General features: G+C 47.4%; 1 protein-coding gene across 1 annotated transcript; it reads right to left on the bottom strand.

Annotated features, from left to right (window-relative positions):
• DNAJA2 (DnaJ heat shock protein family (Hsp40) member A2) lies at window positions 1-16,779 on the bottom strand. The gene is made up of 9 exons (XM_066349919.1): window positions 16,595-16,779; window positions 15,126-15,185; window positions 13,821-14,044; window positions 9,696-9,776; window positions 9,334-9,467; window positions 6,059-6,255; window positions 2,945-3,089; window positions 2,690-2,817; window positions 1-1,776 (listed from the first exon to the last, which is right to left on the bottom strand). The coding sequence occupies exons 1-9, from the start codon at window positions 16,670-16,672 to the stop codon at window positions 1,585-1,587; spliced, it is 1,239 nt and encodes a 412-aa protein (XP_066206016.1). The 5' UTR covers window positions 16,673-16,779; the 3' UTR covers window positions 1-1,584.
• Window positions 16,780-20,610: the final 3,831 nt, after the last annotated feature.

Raw genomic sequence — 20,610 nt, forward strand, 5'->3', positions numbered from 1 at the left:
AACTGTTTTATAAACCTTTATTGGAAAGGCTACAAACTTTATATTGCCACGGCATTTCTTACACTTAAAGTGGTTGTGGGAAGTAACCTCAGGCACAAAACTGCTATGCTGTGGAGTCTTGCCCAGGCTGGCCGTAAAGATTTTTCTGTACAACGGAGGTAGAGTGGACAGGACAGAAATTTAAACCTCGCGGGCCGCGGTGGGTGCCAGGGACACCTCTTCTTGTCACCCAGGTTCTAGCAGACCGAGAAATAAACTACCAGGATTGTATCTAGGTCAGGGACATGGCAGAGTCCATTGAAACCCTTTCGTTTCTGTCCCCCTCTTGTCCTTGTACAAACGTAAAACGTCCAAGTGAGGTCTCTCCCTAAACATCCGAGCGTGTGCTAAGTTTCCACTCTGGGGATGAGAAGGTCCTAGTGAGAAGATGGAGAGAGGAGCCACACACAACATCCGTCTGGGAACAGTTCTTCTGCCTGGTTCTTCTCATTCCTGAGAGCCTGGCTTTCCTAATACACCATCAGTAGTAACCCATGCTCCCCCACCCCCATCTCAAATATTCAACTTAATGGAGACAGAGAATCTTTAATGGAACATTTAATGGAAACAGCATTTTAACAGGTTCTATGCAGATATGGTGCTAAGGTTGATTGGATGTCACTTTACTTGTAAAAAGGGGTGGTGGGGCAATACAGAGGCTACGCGACCCTGGCCCCAACCTATGAGTTATGTAACTAAGATGTCCTTGACTCTACAAAGCATCAGTTGAAGCCAATAAAGCCTGTTTCTACCAACATACCAAACTTTCAGTCACCTTTCGAAATTATTAAAATGGGCAAGTGCCTAAGGCATAAGCTTTAGGCCAACAAGTTTTTAAAGGGCTGTTTTAAGAGCCAGAACTAAGAATACAGTCTCCAATTTAAGGATACATTGTATAGTTCAATATATGTTCTTCCTTCTAAAAATGTGACACAAAAATAATTTACACCAACTGCTTTTTATTATGGAGTTTTGAAAACCTTCCACAAGATTAAAAAAAAAAAAAAAGGGAAAAACCAAAAACGTTACAACCACAGCTAGTGGAATCTCCCCTTGTTCCGAGTCAGCTCCGAACCCACTGCGCGACACGCCCACTTCCATGCACCTAACGACAGATACAGGCTAGGAAAGTCTTTATTCTATATGTAGCAGCTTATTATGCGGGTGCAGCCAAACACAAAGCTTCAGGACAAATTGTACATAAACTTTACAATGTGGGATCTGAACTGAAAGTATGAAACAAAAGAACCTGCATGGAACTGACAGAAACCGAGCACAGACGCCAGGACCGAACGCAGAGCCCAGGTAAGAAGTCCTGTTTCTTTTCAAGTGCTTTACTCTCCTACAGAACAGTCAGGATGAAGATGTAGAGCTTTGTGGTTAGTTTAAATTATACACTCTTGTAGATACTATAACCAAGTTTAAAAGTTACACATAGACCAAGAAATGTCCATCAGTTCATTTGGGTCAACCAGACACTCCAGCAGGACCGCTGAGAACAAACCAGGCCAACGTGGAGAGATCCCCCTGTGCCAGTGTGTGCAGTTACTGGTGGGCACACTGCACTCCGGGGCCGTGGTGACTGCTGCCCTCCTCGTCAGAGCTGTCGTTATAGGCCTCACGCCTCTGCCCACCACCCGAGCCCCGAGTGCTGTCAAATTCCTGAAGCTCTACCTCCTCTGTGTCTCCAATTATGTTTGGGACTTCTGGTCTACATGGCAGAAGATCTTCTAGTTCCTTCATTAAAACAAACAAAACAGGGTGAGCTGTAAAATATCCTCATTAACTCCCCCCCCCCTTTTTTGTGACAGAGACAGAGAGAGGGACAGACAGACAGGAAGGGAGAGAGATGACAAGCATCAATTCTTCGTTGTGGCACCTTAGTTGTTCACTGATTGCTTTCTCATATGTGCCTTGACTGGGGAGGGGGTACAGCAGAGCCAGTGACCCCCTGCTTAAGCCAGAGACCCTGGGCTCAAGCTGGTGAGCTGTGCTCAAACCAGAGGAGCCCGCACTCAAACTGGCGACCTTGGGGTTTCGAACCTGGGTTCTCTGAGTCCCAGTCTGATACTCACTCTATCCACTGCGCCACCGCCTGGTCAGGCCATTCACTTCCCTTTTGATATAACCCAAGGTGTAAGCTTCTTTGAAGTTACCATTGATGCCTTTGCACTCTAAGCCAGACATCACAAACTGGATGACCCACAGGCCAAATGTGCAGACGTCTTTTGTGCAACCGATCTATTACTTAGAAAGCACAAAGACCATCAGTTGTTCGTTTCCCACTCTCAACACCGGAAAATGTTACCGCAGGCATGCCCCCTACATGGAAGAACCAGCGGAGGCTCAGCTGGGGAGAGGTTTGCCTTCTTAAAGGGAGGGACCTGCTCCCCAGGGGTCCCAGCCACCCACCAGTGCCCCATGCCGGCTGGCTCTGCTCCTTTACTAGCCCCTGCTTGGCCCCAGCAGCATTAACACCCAGTCCCCATTTTAATAACCACCAGGACCGCCATTAATCACTCAAGTACTTGAGCAAAATTTTACATGCCGTGAGCTAACCTTCACACATAAAACAAGTGGAAGCTGACAAAACACAGCATTATTATACTTTAAGTCAGTCATCTGCTGCTTAAATTTAGGGAACACTCACAGAAAGCTTGTCAGGGTCGATCCAGTTGTTTTCAGGAAACTGCACATCAAACTTAATGTAAAGATCACCTTTTTCGAAGGGATTACGATACTGTGGCATTCCTTCACCTCGAACTACACGGACACAGCCTGTTATTAGAGTAAGTCATGGGAAAAGGATTAAGAATAAGGTATTCACAAATATTAAGTCACCTACTATAAAATGATATTGTAACAGAGCAAACGGAATCCTGGCTCAGACAGACACAAGACGTACCTGGTTCAATGACTTTGCCAGGGGGGTATTTTACCACAATCTGACGTCCATCAAGGTGCTTAAATGTGAACTGGAACCCACAGAGAGCCTCAACGAGTCCTATCTTATACGTCATGTGCAAGTCGTTCCCGTCTCTCTGGAACACCTACAGGTAAAGCACACGAAACGCTCCGTACAAAAACTGCAAAGCCACCCACTGCTGTGCTTTGTTCCTTGAAGCATTTAGAGAAGAGAGGACACCTGAAAGACACCCTCTTTCCCTAAAGTATCCTGACTTTACCCGTGACCGAAAGTTCATCTCAAACCTCTACCGCGACCAGAAGCCTTCGCAGCACCAGGAAACTGGAGCCCTTCTGAACCAAATACCCTTCGGTTAAAGCCATCTGAAAACGGGGAACAGGAGCTGTACCATGTTTGTGGAGAAGAGAGCTCACCCAAACACGATGTCCATTAAAAAAAATCAGTTTTTTGTGTTTTGTTTTGTTTTTTCTTGGGGGAGGGGGGGTAGTTAGGCTAGTCAACTTGATCCAAAAATTCAGAGAACAAACAAGAACAATTAGGAATGTTTTGGAAAAACAAGATTAATGAGGAAGGACTACCAAGAACTAGACAGTAAAACACTTAAAAGCTAAAACTTCTGAAAAATAGAAGTACAGAGGAGGAACTGGCATCACCAGATATCATGGTTCTTTGATGCACAAATGTACAATGCTGGCCAGATCACCAACACACACACACACAAACACTATACAGCACTCCCAAAACGGAATGTGTTCTCACAAAAAATGTATCTGTTTGGGATACAGCACCCACCCTGATCTCATGGCCTGACAATTACTTCAGCACAGGTGTTGGGAGTGAAGATAAAAAAAATTTTTTTAAAAAGCCAAAAATAAAATAATTACACAATTTTTCATGAACTAGTTCAACTTAGTCAAGTTTTCTTCAGATGGTAGAGAATATTTTCAGTAGTATAAATTAAATAATTGCCTAAATCTCTTCTGGGGCTTAAATTTACTAGTCATAATAAAACCAAGAAGGCACAACCCTGACGTCTTACCTGGAAGAACTTCCATGCCGACCCTGATCAACCTCCACTTCCTCCTTCAGGCAGCCAGCAGCACCTGCCGTCTGCTGGAAACCCCAGCAGTCCCACCACCACCACCAACTTGTAGTGACTTACTTCAAAACGCCCCGCCCCCCGAGGAAAAGCGGCTGATTCATTGCCTCATTTGCTTCAACCCTCTGAGGGAGGACCGGCTTTGTTTTCTTTTTTTTTTTTTTTTCCTGAAGCTGGAAACGAGGAGGCAGTCAGACAGACTCCCACATGCGCCCGGCCGGGATCCACCCGGCATGCCCACCGGGGGCGATGCTCTGCCCCTCTGGGGTCTCGCTCTGTTGTGACCAGAGCCACTCTAGTACCTGAGGCAGAGGCCACAGAACCATCCCCAGCGCCTGGGCCATCTTTGCTCTAATGGCTGCGGGAGGGGAAGAGAGAGACAGAGAGGAAGGAGAGGGGGGAGGAGTGGAGAAGCAGATGGGCACTTCTCCTGTGTGGCCCGGCCAGGAATCGAACCTGGGACTTCCACACGCCAGGCCGACACTCTACCACTGAGCCAACCGGCCAGGGCCTGGCTTTGTTTTCAGTTAAGCCAAGCCCAGAGAGCCCGAAGCTAGTAAATGGCAGACAGAACTTAAGTTCTCTGTCTCCAAATCCAGTGATCTCTATTTTTTTAAAATCTCCATTTAATCACATAGAAACATTCAATACTAAACGTAGGGCTACAAAGGTTTCACCATCTGACGTGCAAAAAGACCAAAAAGCACTCTGCTCCCGACTCCCTCACTCCCCCACTGCGCTGCCCCCCCCCCGCCATGTGCCGAGACAGCTGCCCTCCCAGTGCCCATGCCCATGCCATACCCTGCGAGTGCCCACGTCCTGCTGCACCCCTCACTGCACGGCTTACTCCCTACCCAAGCCGACTAGAAACACTTATCTGGCTGCCTCTGACGCCTTGTGTGGTCTGTGCATGGACGGCAAGGCTGAACCATGAGCTAACCGAGAATCTTGTAGAAGAGTTACAAATGTCTCAACCCAGGAGACCCGAAGGCAGAATTCTAGAAATCACCCTTTTCTGGCACTGTAAAAGGCCTCACTCTTTGTGGGCCTGACAATACCAGAAAGGTCAAGACAGATACAGTAGCTAGCAGCTCTGCTGAGGCCGAGGTCTGACCAGTCCCGAGCAAGGACCGGGCACAGTCAGGGGCAGTGAGCCCAACCAGACCCAGAATCTGCCTTCGGTGCGCTCCATCCTCCACTGGGTTCCAGAAGGGACTGAAAAACTTGACTTATAGAAATCACCATCGCATGGGAGGGTTTTCATGTAACCTAAACAGCTGGTTGACCTGTGACACAGTCCCACAGGAATCTGAGTCAATGTGACCAAGAACAGAGCCAAAGCCCTGTCATGAATCTGGGTGATTACTAAAGGGCTCCTTCACGAACAGCATGACCTACTGTCCACGAATGAAGGTCTGTAGCACAGCACACAACACCTGAAACAGCTGCGATGTCTCATTCAAGTAACGCACATCAGACCACACACCAGACCAGTGCACTCTTCCTTGTACAACAGGGGCATGTTCAACCAGAAATTTAAAGTGAAAAAAGTTCTGAACCACAGAAACTTTTCCTTTAAGAAGAGCTCACCTGGATACCCAAAATGCAAACAAACCAACAGAGTGGCTCCGAGGGCTGCAGCCCCGTCCTCCCACCGCCCAGTGAAGGAGTTTCAGGTGCAAAGGAGCTGCCTCCCCTCCCACCACCTGGTCCAGGCCCCCATTTCCACAAACAAGGAAACCAAGGCAGAGACGACCAGACTACTGAGGCCACCATGCCAGTCCACGGCCAACGCGGGGCCCAGTTCTGACCTCCACAGGGCTCTGACTGCACCGGCCTTGCTGGTCCACCAAACAGGTCAGCTCTGACGAACTCAGCTGGACCACTTAGCCACCTCATCCTAAGTGCAGTGTTGCTGCAGGAAGCCCAAACAGATCTAAGCTGTATCTTGCATACAATAAATATTGGAGTAAAACAAACATAAAGGAAATTACCTCATGTTCTTTCTCTTGTAGCAAAAGAACAATGTCTCCTGGCTCCACTCCTGGGGCCTGGTCTGCCTCCCCAGTGAATGTGATCCTCTGTCCGTGTTTCATGCCTTTGTCTACATGGACTTCGAGAATCTTGACTTCTTTAATCACCTTCTTGCCTTCACATTTTTTACAGCGGTCCTTTTCATTAATTACCTCTCCTGCAAAGAGAGGTCAAACTTCCAGCAAGACTACTATACTGCACTCTTAAATTAAGAGGTATCTTGATAGTGCCTTTATTTATTAGATAAATTTTTCTAAACTTCAACTATTACCTGAGGTTTTGTTTAAAGTATTTTTTTTGGTATATGACAGACAGAGAGACAGAGGGACAGAGCAGACAGGAAGGGAGAGAGATGAGAAGCATCAATTCTTCATTGTGACACCTTAGTTATTCATTGAATGCATTCTCATATGTGCCTTGACTGGGGGCTGCAGCAGAGCAAGTGACCCCTTGCTCAAGCCAGCGACCTTTGGGTTATGTCTATGACCCCACGCTCGAGATGGTGACCCCAGGGTTTTGAACCTGGGTCCTCTGCGTCCCAGTCTGACGCTCTATCCACAGTGCCACCGCCTGGTCAGGCTAAAGTATCATTCTTAACACAACAAACATCTGTCTGACCAGGCCGTGGCCCAGTGCACAGAGCATCGACCTGGGACGCTGAGGATCCAGGCTCAAAACCCCAAGGTCGGCTCATCTGGCTTGAGCAAGGGGTCACTGGCTCTGCTGGAGCCCTTCAGTCAAGGCACATATCAGAAACCAATGAAAAACCAAAGGCGATGCAACAACAAACTGATGCTTCTCATCTCTCTCCCTTCCTATCTGTCCCTCTCCCTTTAAAAACAAACAAAAACAAAACAAGAAACCCTCAAATCTTATTGTTGCTTACTTGAGGGACCAAGCCAATCCAGTCTCCTCTACTTCAGAGTAAAAGGGATCTTAAGATACGTTCTTGGTTCCTGACTAGTTCCTAAAGTTAAAACCAAGCCTAAGGGTCATGGAAACAAACGGGTTGTGGGGGACAGTGCGCGCAGATGCTGGACTTCTATAAATGCTCTTCGTTTTTGTTTCCAGTCTTAATTTTGTATGGGTTTAACAATAGTTAACCCAGGTAAAAATTTAAATATCCTTTACGGCTCATTATCACAGTCTGGTCAGTCATGAGTTCTACTCATTTTATAGATCAAAACCTGCTCGTGTCCTGTATGAACCTCCCTTCACTTAGTTCACCATCGCTGAGAATTTGAAACCAGGTAGAGGCAACTAAATTGAGCCGGCACTGAACACACACCGTGTTTAGGACAAAGACGCTTATTTTCCCTCCTTCATCTCCTGAGACTTTTGATTAGTGTCTAATAAAGTAAAACTAAAGTTGTACACAGTAGACTATAAAAAAGCAGCATCAATTTCTAATGGCTAATTTTATTTTTTTCATTGTCTAAGTGTCTATAATGGCTTGACTCACACAGAAGAGAGGGCTGAAATTGCAATAGGCTAGACTTTCTTACTCTAGCAAACTCAAATTGTGTCAGTTTGATCATCTGCCAGTGTTGCTTGCAATACTGACACGTTGTAATATTTAGAGGGCATGTTTAATCAATGACTTCAGAATCTGTTTCTAGAACAGTAACTCTGCAAAGTATGTTCTGCAAAATACCAGTTCTTCAAAACAGCAATGGTACCTGGGAAGATCTGTCAACTTTGATTTCTTGACAGGAACATTAGCAGCCATGAGAGGTTAAATGCACCAAGACCCCAGAGCAGGGGGATGACATGCAGCGTCTCCAAACTGTCTTGTTACTTCCAGAAGCAATTTGGAAAAGGATGGTCTAAACCAGGGGTAGTCAACCTTTTTACACCTACTGCCCACTTTTGTATCTCTGTTAGTAGTGAAATTTTCTAACCGCCCACCGGTTCCACAGTCATGGTGATTTATAAAGTAGGGAAGTAATTTTATAAAATTTATAAAGCAGAGTTACAGCAAGTTAAAGCATATAATAATAATTACTTACCAAGTACTTTATGTCGGATTTTCGCTAAGTTTGGCAGAATAAATCTTTATAAAGCAACTTACTATAGTTAAATCTATCTTTTTATTTATACTTTGGTTGCTCCGCTACCGCCCACCACGAACAACCACTAGTGGGCGGTAGGGACCAGGTTGACTACCACTGGTCTAAACGGTGCAATCCAATATAGTAGCCACTGGCCATCACGGCTATTTAAGTTTCAAGTAAAAGCCCCAACAGGTAGCACACCAAGGTGTGGGTTCAATCTCTGGTCAGGGCACACATGAGAAACGACCAATGAGTGCACAACTAGATGGAACTAAGGAAAAAAACGAGTTGATGTTTCTCTCACCCTTCCTCAAATCAATGGAAATACTTTTTAAAAGTAAAATGTAAAAATGTAGTTCCACCATGGCCAGAGAGCTTAGCTGGCTGGAGCACCCTCCCGATAGGCACAGGCTGCTGGTTCGATCCCGTCAGGGCACATACATAATAAACAAACTGATGTTTCTCTCTCTCTCTCTCTCTCTCTCTCTTTCTCTCTCTCTCTCTCAGATCAATAAATTAAAAAAGTAGTTCCTCAGTCATAGTACATTCAAGTAGCCACAGGGGGCTAGTGGTTTCTGTTTCGGATGTCACACATACATACAGAACATTTCCCTCATCGCAGCAAAATTCTCTCAGATAGCTGTGCTCTAAGGCCTGCAGGTCCCACGGGGCGTGTCCCCTTCGTGTGAGCAGTGCACACCTGGAGGACCGTCACACCCAGGGGTTTCCAGTGTCTCTGACTAGAGGAGCACTAAGGGGCAGAGATGAGCAGCAGCTTCACAAACCACTGGAAAAGCTTCAAACGTTTACTTCTGCAAAAAGAGGCGCAAGCCCAGTATCTAGCCTCAAAAGCTAACTGCAGCTGAGTAACACCCTCCTCTTATCAGAATAGTAACTAAAAATTGGCTGTTTCCCTCCTCATCAATGATAATCTAAGGGACAAAACACTCTGTCCATCTCTGTTATTAGGAGAGAGACATTTCACTGAGCACAACACAAAGTTACTCCTCATCTGTGCCCTGGGCCTATGCACGATGAAATAATCAGTGTTTTCACATTTCCTTTTCGAACTCGGTCGCTTTTCTTGAATGAGACAGTACAAATCCTTGGAAGAGGAAAGTGGTAAGGCCCTCCCCCGCCCGCCCGCCCACTGCCGCTCCACGTGGGAGCATTCCGCGTACCTTCTCCGTTGCAGTCGGAGCACACAGACTGCATCTGCTGCACCATCCCGGGGGCCAGCTGCCGGATCATGATGCGGACGCCTCGCCCCCGGCAGGCGCTACACTTCTGAACAGCCCCCGACTTCCCACCTTGGCTGAAGCAAGCGAAAGTATCCATTAGATGTGTGCCCAGACCACCCCCACAGGCCACGACAAGCAGGACCTATGCTTCTCCTTTCCCCTCAACCCCTCGGTGACAGCTCACTGCTCTGACTTTCAGAGGGACCAGAAAATGCTCTGGGTCGGGCAGTTTTAAACCAGGAACAACTTTTATCTGGTCTGGACGCACCGTGCCACGGAAGAAACAGACTTTGCACACTCACCCACTGCACGCACTGCACAGGACGTTCTTGCTAAGTTGTAGTTTGGTTGTCTTGCCATTATATAGATCTTCTAAAGACACTCTGGGGAGAAAAGAATTGTTTCAAGCATTTTGCCAAGTTCTCTTAAGTACAAGATATAAATGACAGCTGAAACAGCAAGTTCCACTATAACCTTTTCAAACAAAGAATTCACTAACACCTTACATTAAGTCACCTGACTGAGGTTTTATTTTGTGGCTCAAACTGGCAGAAAGATTTTATGCCTATGTATAGTCCAGATGGTGCTCAAATCAAAGCCAGGAACTCCAGGGTCAGGCCAACAGTGTGCTGCTGCCTTTTCTGAACAAGCTGTCAACTGCAAACACAAGTACAACCGTCTTCTGCCTGAGGCAGGAGCCCTTCACCTAGTCCGACTCTCTGAAGGAGGGATCCCCGTTTCATAAGGCAAAACAGACAGGGAGAGGTTAAGTAACTTGTCCCAAGACCCCACAGGCAGTCTAGCTCTGGGGTCCTCGCTCTGTGACAAGGCTCTGCTCTCTCCAAGGACAGTTCAGAAAGGCTACCAAGTTACATTACAACTTACGCGAGGCACTTAGATTGCATGTATCAAAAAGGGGGGCCATATCTACAGTGTGGCAGAGAGGAGGACAACAACAGGCAGCCCCCAAGCTCCAGAGCACTGAAGAACCCCGTGAATTACAGCGGCTCCTCATCTATCACAGGGTTAGGTTCCAGAAACCCCCGTGATAGGTGAAAATCCACAAAGTAGCGACCTTACATTTATTTTATATTTATATATATATATTAAGGCTTTATAAACCCTCCCCACGCTCTTATAAACCTTTCCCACACTTATTTTACTGCAAAAATAATTAAAATAATATATAAAATTACCTAGATACCACAAAACCCTGCAATATAGTGAAAAATCCATGATGCAAAATTAGAATTTAAAAATCTGCGATACAGTGAGACCGCGAAAAGTGAACCGCAATATGGCAAGGGACGACTGTATAAGCAAAATTGTCTATTTAAACAATTGTCACCAAATTTTCAGAGGTCTATGACCCAAAAGAGATCAAGGTAAAAAGTCTATTAAAAATACACAACTGCCTGACCAGGCGGTGGCGCAGTGGATAGGGCGTCGGACTGGGATGCAGAGGACCCAGGTTCGAGACCCTGAGGTTGCCAGATTGAGTGCAGGCTCATCTGGTTTGAGCAAAAGCCCACCAGCTTGTTTTTACCCAAGGTCGCTGGCTCCAGCAAAGGGTTACTTGGTCTGCTGAAGGCCCGCGGACAAGGCACATATGAGAAAGCAATCAATGAACAACTAAGGTGTCGCAACGAAAAACCGATGATTGATGCTTCTCATCTCTCTCCGTTCCTGTCTGTCTCTGTCTATCCCAGACTCACTCTCTGTCTCTGTAAAAAATAAATAAATAAATTTTAAAAATATATATATATAATTGTCTGACCTGCAGTGGAGCAATCGATCAAGTGTTGACCTGGAATGCTGAGGTCGACAGTTTGAAACCCTGGGCCAAGGCACATACAAGAAGCAACTACTAAAAGTTGGTGCTTCCCACAACACTTCCCACTCTCTCTCTAAAATCAATAAATAAAATCATATACAACTGATAAAAACCCAACTTGCGCCCTGGCCAGCTGGCTCAGTGGTAGAGCGTCGGCCTGGCGTGCAGAAGTCCCGGGTTCGATTCCCAGCCAGGGCACACAGAAGTGCCCATCTGCTTCTCCACCCCTCCCCCTCTCCTTCCTCTCTGTCTCTCTTCCCCTCCCGCAGCTGGGGCTCCATTGGAGCAAAGATGGCCCGGGCCCTGGGGATGGCTCGGGCCCTGGGGATGGCTCCTTGGCCTCTGCCCCAGGTGCTGGAGTGGCTCTGGTTGTAGCAGAGCTATGCCCCGGAGGGGCAGAGCATCACCCCCTGGTGGGCGTGCCGGGTGGATCCCGGTTGGGTGCATGCGGGAGTCTGTCTGACTGTCTCTCCCCGTTTCCAGCTTCAGAAAAATATAAAAAAAAAACACAAAACAAAACAAAAAAAAAAACCCAACTTGCCTATATTCATGTAGCATGTATGGATTACCACATCATTCATTTCCAAATTAACTTCAAAAACCCCATTTATCAAGTCTCAAAACTACTCATGAATTTAGTTTGATCTTATCCTTCTGTGTTTTTAAATCTCCTTCAGTTGTACAGATTTGCTTTAAAAGAGAGGAACAAAATATAGTTTGAAGTATTCTGCAAAGCACATATAGGGTTTTGTAGCATTCAAACTAGTATTTTGTAGTATTCAAACTTTCTCAAAATTGTTCTATGAAGCTAGAGCTTTACATATTCTGGGCTGTATAAGAGTAAACCAGTTTCAGGCTTAACCTTGGACAAAAGCACCTGGCTGAAGCTTTTACACTTCATAAGAACCTTTACCCAAATCACTTACAGAAAACAAATAGGTAGGTCTTTTCCCCTGACAAATTAAATAATAATTAGTATGCAAAACCACTTTCTAAGAGGCCAGAAAAATCTTCATTTCCACAAACGTGGCCAAAAAGGGGAAGTATGTGGGTAATGGTCCGCAGCCGAGCTCCACCGGGGACTAAACCAGCATCACCCACCACGAGAAAGCTGGGCTGTCTGTCTGCATTGGAGCATGACGCCCACCCCACACGCCCACCTGGGACCCCTGCCCAGGAGAGAGAAGCAGAGGCCCACCGCAGCACTTCTGACCCCAGAAACTTCCTACAGAGGAGGGCAAGGAGTCAACAAACCATGGAACGGAACATTACAAAGTCACCTCAAATGAAATGTTGCTAGAGAAACTTTATATCATGTTCCAAGAAAGCAGCAGGAAATAAAACTGCACTGACTGTAGAGCATAAAAAATCGTAGAGAGAATATGAAGAGGCATAAGGCACAGCAAACACTCTGAACCTATTTACTCCTCAGACCATTTCAATGTCAAAGGCAAGCAGGAAAACGCGAACCCCACTGCATGAGTACTACTCTTGGATTAAGGATAAATTATTTAAAATAAAAACAAATTTAAAAATGAGACTCAGACAACATAACAACATTATGCTTTACTTCCTCTAATCTACTGCACTGAATAGATAATATGAAATATTTTAAATACCTGAAATTCAGTCTCTGGCATTTGCTAGTAAAACCACTACTAGTTTATGAAAATCTTAATAGGATACAACACCTCATATATTTTACTAAGTAAAAACTTTACTTTCATATTCTAGCAGGCTCATGGCTTCCTAGCCTAAGCTCAAGGTCAGACACCATTCATACGTTGGCAGGTTAATGTCAGGCTTGAAGCCAGAAAACTCCATGGAAACCAATTTAGGCTAGTTCACACTGAGGATCAAGTAATCAGTGACTATAACATGTAAACACAGTAGCCAGGTAGCCACTCAGTTTTTAAGTTTATAAATAAAAAGTGATCTGGAAGGTTTAAATACTTCAAACAGATAAGCTTCATAAGTGAACATTTAAATCATATACACTGCTCACAAAAATTAGGGGATCAGGGAACATGCAGATACTCCAGTACTTTCAGCCTTTTGTATAGTGCATTTCACCAAGGAAATAAAAGTTGGTTTTGTATCTCGTTTGCATTATTGAACAACTTTCTTTGATTTGCGTTTGCTTTTCTGATGTTCTTGTTTAATAAATAAAATGCTTCTTTTATCACTTCATATTCATTCTGAAATATCCTGATTTTTGTAAGCAGTATAGTATGCCTCAAAAGCATATTAACAAAACCATCTTTCTACTTAGTAAAAACACCAACCATTGCTTTAGATTTGTAGCAAAACACAGACACCCAGGTTAACAAATTCAACTTACTCACCCAATGAGAGCAGTAAGGCAAATGGAAAACTTTATTTTCTGATGAAGGCTAAAACACTAAGTACCTATCCACCACCTGGGAGCACTCCTGCCCCTCTCCCCACCCCTCTTCTCCCCCAGGCACCTTCTCCTTGTCTCTCTCTTCGAGGGCCCTTCCTTTGCCCTGTAACTTGTTTTCTAAAGCCATTTCTTCTACCTCTGTGACTATCTAAATAAACTTTCTTACAACAACAATGAAAAGATACTCACTTGAGTGGATGCATCATGTCTTCTCCTCTTCTTCTGCCATTCCGACTTCTATTCTGATTGCCCATGAAGCCAAACAGTCCCCCACCAAAAATGTGAGAGAAAATGTCGTCCATGCCAGCACCCCCGCCGCTCCCTTCCCGAAGACCCTGCTCTCCATAGCGGTCATATAACTCTCGTTTCTCAGGATTCGATAGCACTTCATACGCAAAACTTATTTCTTTGAACTATAAACAAAAAGGAAAGAAGAAAACTGGGTTTTCAAATAGAAGAGGGGGGGAAAGCTACAGGAATCCAGAATCCACTAAATTCAGAAAGCTCCAAGTTGCCTCTGGTTTGATTCTGGTCCTATTCATCACCCACCACTGCCCAGAATGTTGTTATTCCTGTCACAGAACCAAAATATTCAACACAAAAACCTGGCCCATGGGCATACATATGGACTTTTCTTACAACACTGCTTTTATCAAACAGGGCAACTTAAGTTTTTGTGTTTTTGTGTATTTTTCCGAATTTGGAAACGGAGAGGCAGTCAGACAGACTCCCGCATGAGCCCAACTGGGATCCACCCAGCATGCCCACCAGGGGGCGATGCTCTGCCACAATCAGAGCCATTCTAGCACCTGAGGCAGAGGGCACAGAGCCATCCTCAGCGCCTGACAAACTTTGCTCCAATGGAGCCTTAGCTGTGGGAGGGGAAGAGAGACAGAGAGGAAGGAGAGGGGGAGGGGTGGAGAAGCAGATGGGCGCTTCTCCTGTGTGCCCTGGCCGGAAATCGAACCCGGGACTCCCGCACGCCAGGCCAACGCTCTACCACTGAGCCAAGCGGCCAGGGCCTCAGGGCAACTTAAGTTTAAAACAAACCTCAGGCCCTGGCCAGTTAGCCTGGTCGGTTAGATCAGTGGTCGGCAAACTGCAGCTCCCGAGCCACATGCGGCTCTTTGGCCTGCTTAGGAATACCCTAATTAAGTTAATAACAATATACCTAGCTATATAGTTTAGGTTTAAAAAATTTGGCTCTCAAAGAAATTTCAATTGTTGTACGGTTGATACTTGGCTCTGTTGACTAATGAGTTTGCCGACCACTGGGTTAGATGATCACCTCGAAACAAGGTTGTGGGTCAGATCCCTGGTCAGGGTACACATGGGAAGCAGCCAGTGAACTGCATGACCAAGTGGAACACCAAATGAATGCTTCCCTCTCTCTTTCTCCATCTCCCCTCCTTTCTCTGACTCTCTAGAATCAAGCAAACAAACAAACAAAAAACCCTGACACCTGGAGGGGAGGGGAGTCCTCAGATAACTTACTTTGTCACCAGCATTTGGATTCTTATCAGGGTGGTATTCCTTGGCTAACTTTCTGTATGCCTTCAAGAAAACATAAAAAAAAAAAAAAACCGGTTATATATACAAAGACCAGTTTAAACATTTGTAAGCACTAAATAACCCCTTTTCTGAGAAGCAATGCTTTTAAATCATAACCTTCCAAAAGTACCTTTTCTTCATGGGCTTACTGGCGTTTCCCCTCTTATTACTGTTCACTTGGTAGTTTAACACAATAAAGCAGACAGCAGTTACACTTGCAAACAGATACCAACAATAAAACAATGCCATCAGCGAGAAAAGTAAAATATTGAAAAACAAACAAAAAATTAACTCCTCATTTTTGCTATTGCCAAATGCCTTTGGATGGGCAGTAATCAGGTCAAGACGACTTCAGTCAAGTCTAAAAAAGAAATGCTTGCGAAGCTTTACAAATGAAACAGCAAGACATCACGAGTAATAATAATAATAATACAGCCAAGGTAAGAATCTCGGCTCACACGGCTCCTTTAATTACAACATCAGGAGGGAAAAAAACCCAGAGGAGCTCCCGGACGACGTGTTCTTTTCACGCGGGGGGCTCATCTGGGGGTCCTGGTAACTGGGTGACCCTCAGTCTGAGAGAAGGTGCGCAAATTGAGGTGTCTGAGCCGCCCAGCACCCCCGTCTCCATTCACAGACACATGACTTACATAATAGCCCGGCATTTCCGGCAAGGTAACAGGAAGTCCCCGGGACTCGCCATGTCCCCGTCCCTGTCCCTGTCCCACCGAGTTAGGAGCAGTCTGGGTTGTGTCCCCCTCCCGCTCACAGGTGCGGACCCTCGGGGCCCCCCGCGAGGACGCCGCCGGGTGTCCCCCCACGCCTCGCGGGCCGCGCCGCGCCGCCCAGCGCGATAACGAGGCCTGGCGTTTATTTTTAGTCGGCGTGCATTCAGGTGTCTGGCCGGGACCCACGCGTCCCCGGCAGCGGGTACAGAAGCGCCGCGTTACCCGCCCCGACAAGGCGCCGCAACGCAGCCCCGCGCCGCCCTGCAGACGCCCCCAGCTGCCCGCGGTGCCGGCGGGCGGCGGCCGCGACCCTCCCCGCGTCCCCTCGCCGCGCCCGCGACCCCGCCCGGCGCGGACGCCTCTCCCGGGGCCGGGCGCGCCAGGCACCTCGGAGCAACCTGTTTTTCCAGGCAGGTTACCGCGGCCGCCGCCGGGGAAGGAAGAAGGACGCGTCCCGTCCGGTGCGTGCAGCCGAGGGCTGTCGCTGCGGCCACTGCGGGCGGGGCCAGCGGCCCAAGGTCAGCCGAGGCCGGAGCGCAAGACCTGCGGCGGGCCGCTCTGGCCGCCGCCCGCCACCCCTCGCCCCGGCCTGGACCCGGCGCCGGCTGACGGGCCTTCCCGGAGCGCGGCCTGGTCATCGCCGCCGCCGCGCAGGCCCGCGCCCGCACCCTCTCTCCTCGGTACCTTCTTCAGCTCGTTCTCGCTGGCGCCAGGCGGGACGCCCAGGATGTCGTACAGCTTCGTGTCCACCACGTTCGCCATGGCGGCCGGCCGCGCGGCGCTCGGGCAGGAAGGCGGCGGAGCGGACGGAGCAGCGTCGGCGGCGGCGGCGCAGGCCGAGGAGACAGCGAGGGGGAAGCGGGGGCGGGACTACACTTTGACCCGGCGCACGGCGCGCCTGACGTCACTGCGCGGAGCCGGCGCCGGCGGCCGCGGGGGGCGGGGCCGCCCCTCTCCTCTGGCCGAGTCCCGCGCCGGAGTCCCGCGCTGACGCTGGGGGGCGGGGCGGGGCGGGGCGCGTCCTGGGAAACCGGCGCCCGGTGCCCGCTCGGGAACACTGGAGCTGCAGCGAGGACAGCAGCTCGGCCTCCGCGCGAGCATGACGCGCACATGCGTGAAGCGTCCCATAAGTTTAAAAAAAAAACGAAAAGAAAAGGAGGAAACCTGGTTGTGTGTGTTCTCGTGTGTTTTCCATCAGGGCACTTCCAAACGTTCTCCGGAAGTATATATAGGAAAGGGACACAAGTTAGCCACATGTCACCACTGTGGGTGTTTTTCAGCTATAGCCCCCACATTTCCTAATCTCCAGGGTTCTAAGGGAAACCGTCTGATTTCTAAACACTCAGTGTGTGCAGCTAATAGAGGACTTTGTAAGGCGGAATCCGTCGCACGTAAGGAAATCTCGCGTGGAATTCCTAGTCCACGCTGAGATCCTCACAACGGCCGCACCTCCGTTCACGATTGGTCCGAGGCCTCCACGTCCAAACCAAGGTCCACCCGTTGGATCTACACACACACACACACACACACACACACACACACAAAATGTCACTTGAAGCTTTAAAATGAGCTAATACCGGAGGTCTAGATGATATGAGGCAATTTAGCTGAGTGCGCGGTCACTCGTGTTGAGGCCCATCGATTGACATTGGCCTCAGAAAATGTTTGCTGTGCCCCTGTCACGTGTTACAATGTGCTGACACCTGGACTATGGGGAGGGGAGTGTTACAAAATAGGAAGCTGTAGTGCCTGCCTTCAACCCGCTGGAGATTTATGGACACCAAAAAAAAAATTGGATGTGCTGATCCCTTTGGAACCTGAGCTGGTCGTCAAGACACCAGCAGCAGCTTCTCAGGATAATCTCTCTTCCTTGTCATTCCTGAAGGCCTCGTTGTGGAGAGCCTTGATTACCATGCCAAGCAGTTTGCAGGTTTATCCTGGAAACCCTGGGGAGTAATTGATATGGAACCATGACAAAAAAGAAAAAAGGCCCTGGCAGGTTTCTCAGTGGTAGAGTGTTGGCCCAGTGAATGGATGTTCCAGGTTCGAGTCTCAGGTCTGGGAACATGGGAAAAGCACCCATCAGCTTCTCCACCCCTCCCCTTCTTGCTTCTCTCTCTCTCTCTCTCTCTCTCTCTCTCTCTTCCCCTCTACTAGCCATGGCTTGATTAGAGCAAGTTGGCTCAGTGTGTGGAGGATGGCTCCATAGCCTCTGCCTCAGGCCTAAGAAGAGCTGGGTTGCTGAGAAATGGAGCAATGGCTCCAGATAGGCAGAACATCACCCCCTAGTGGCCATGCCGGGTGGATCTTGGTAGGGGCACATGAGTGAGTCTGTCTCTGCCTCCCCTCCTCTCATTGAATCAAAAAAAAAAAAAAAAAAAAAGAGGAATTATGACAATCCTTCCACCTCTCTCTCTTCCCTTTCCCACAAAGCCTGTCTGAAATGTTGCTCTTTCAGTGATGTCTTCCAGGATTCCATAGCTTCGTGAACACTGACGTCTCAGTTGAGGTCCCACCGCCCTTGGCATGTGCCTTTTGGAAACAGGTCTGGTGTGCAGTTTCAACAGTATTTTGGTGTGAGTCTGAACTCCATTGCTAGGCTGTCGGTGTCTTGGGGGAAATTCTGTGCCCCACAAGGTCTGGATTTGAATGCATTCAGTAACGACCTCAGTAATTTCAGTTTCCCCGCTTCCTTTTCACATTTTGAGACGTTTCATCACAGGCAGCGTCAAGTTGTAGAGTCAGAGGGTGTGGGTTGGTAGCCTGACGTGTCTGTTTATTAGCAATGTGACTTTGGAGCAAGTTACTTTTCTTTTTTTCTTTTTTTTTTTTTCTTTTTTTTTACAGGGACAGAGAGAGAGTCAGAGAGAGGGATAGACAGGGACAGACAGACAGGAACAGAGAGAGATGAGAAGCATCAATCAGCAGTTTTTTGTGGAGCAAGTTACTTTTCTGAGGTTTGTTTGCTCACGAGTAAAATGGGATGTAAATAGTTCTTAATCATTGGCTGGTTTTGAGAATTATGAGTTAATACACGATGTTTCTGTCTCCCCCTCCCCTCAAACCAACTTTAATTAATCAATTAATTTTAAAAGCCCTGGCCAGATAGCTAGAGCATCGACTACACTGAGGTTACTGGTCCGATCTCTAGTAAGGGCACATACAGGAACAGATTGATGTTTCCATCTGTCTCTTTCTCTCCTCATCTCTCTCTCTCTCAAAGCAACAAACAAAACAAAATAAAAATTAAGAAAGAGTTAATACATATAGAGTACTCAGGACAGGAATTCAAACTAAATAAGGATTAGCAATTATGTTTTTTGCCCATTTGCCTATAAGATGTCTCCACATCCCTTTTCATTGTCTTTGTTCATTTAAATTCCTGGCTTCCCTGGGGGGTTCTCCACTTTCCTCCACTGCCTGTGTGGACTGCTCCTCCTACGGCCTTCCGTCCTTCCGTCCCTCTGTCCTTCCGTCATGATCTCACCTCCGGAGGTCTCCCGGTTGTGGATGTCCGTACTCTCTTCCTCCATCCGGCCCTCAAATCCTATCCAACATGTTGCTCTTTCATTTACTGTCACATAGTAGCTTATTTTTTCTGCCATAATGAGTCAAAAAGAGCTGAGCTTTTCTAATTTGTTTCAGTTTTACTCAATTTTTTTCTTTTTCTTTTACTTTTCTTTTTTTTTTTTTTTTGCAAGGGGAAAAACCCTCCTGGGGTTCAATGTGGGCTTCTGCTATCCTTGTGAACAGAGGCTGGGTAAACTCCATTCCTAGCTCTTATTTTTTCCCTGACGCTACACCGGTCACCACCGTTTGTATTTTTGTTGTGTTTTCATTTATTCACAAAACTTTCTCCATTGCTGAGGGGGGGAGGTGTAGCCAGCCTTGTCAGTGGTTAATGCTGTAGGTCAACAAGTGATTTCAGAACGGTTCCGCGTGCTTCGGTGACACACACCCTCCTCCCTGTCATCACTCACTGAGTCAGTCCCGAGTCGGTGTGAGCACTGTAACCTTTCAGCCACTGACTGTGGGTTTCGAAGGTAGCCCATTTATTTCAGCTCCTGATTTAGCTAGTGCCACGAAGGGAACAAGACCATTATCTCATTTCATGGTTCAGACTCCTAAACACGCTGAGTCACAGTGCATCTGAGGGCAGCTCTCACCGGGCCAAGGATTTAAAGTTCGAGGCTGGAGTGATTTCAGAATTCTGCCAGGCTTACATTGGTGACCCCCCCCCCCACACCTCCCCACCCTCACCCTGCCCCATCAGGGCACAGACGGGAAGCGGGGGAAGTGACCAATGAATGCACAACTAACTAAGTGGAACAACAAATAAATGTTTCCTGACCCCGATCCCTTTTCTGTGTTTCCCTTCCTCTCTCTTTCTTTCTAAAAAAAAAAAAAAAATCAATCAAAAAAAATTTTTTTAATAATTAAACAAAAGTTGGTGTATTTGTGTACCTGGGAGGTTGACATGGGGAGGAGGTGGATGAGGAGGGGGTAAGGACGTTCCAACAGTTCACAACTAACAATACGGAGCTCTGTCACCCAGTACTTCAGACAGCCCTGGATATGTGATTCAGGGCGGATCTGTCGGTAATTTTCCTTTCTGCCTTTTTTTTTTTTTTCCTGAAGCTGGAAACGGGGAGAGACAGCCAGACAGACTCCCGCATGCGCCCGACCGGGATTCACCCGGC

The sequence above is a fragment of the Saccopteryx leptura genome, chromosome 9 (assembly GCF_036850995.1).
Source record: "Saccopteryx leptura isolate mSacLep1 chromosome 9, mSacLep1_pri_phased_curated, whole genome shotgun sequence".
Taxonomy (NCBI): domain Eukaryota; kingdom Metazoa; phylum Chordata; class Mammalia; order Chiroptera; family Emballonuridae; genus Saccopteryx; species Saccopteryx leptura.

Bases quoted from the DNA above. Each gene is read 5' to 3' on its own strand.
- DNAJA2 (XM_066349919.1), bottom strand. From the start codon at position 16,672: ATGGCGAACGTGGTGGACACGAAGCTGTACGACATCCTGGGCGTCCCG. The intron at 9,777-13,820 runs GTGAGTATCTTT...TTTTCTCCCCAG, and splicing joins GACATGATGCATCCACTCAA to AGTGTCTTTAGAAGATCTAT. The intron at 1,777-2,689 runs GTGAGTGTTCCC...GTTTTAATGAAG, and splicing joins TCGACCCTGACAAGCTTTCT to GAACTAGAAGATCTTCTGCC.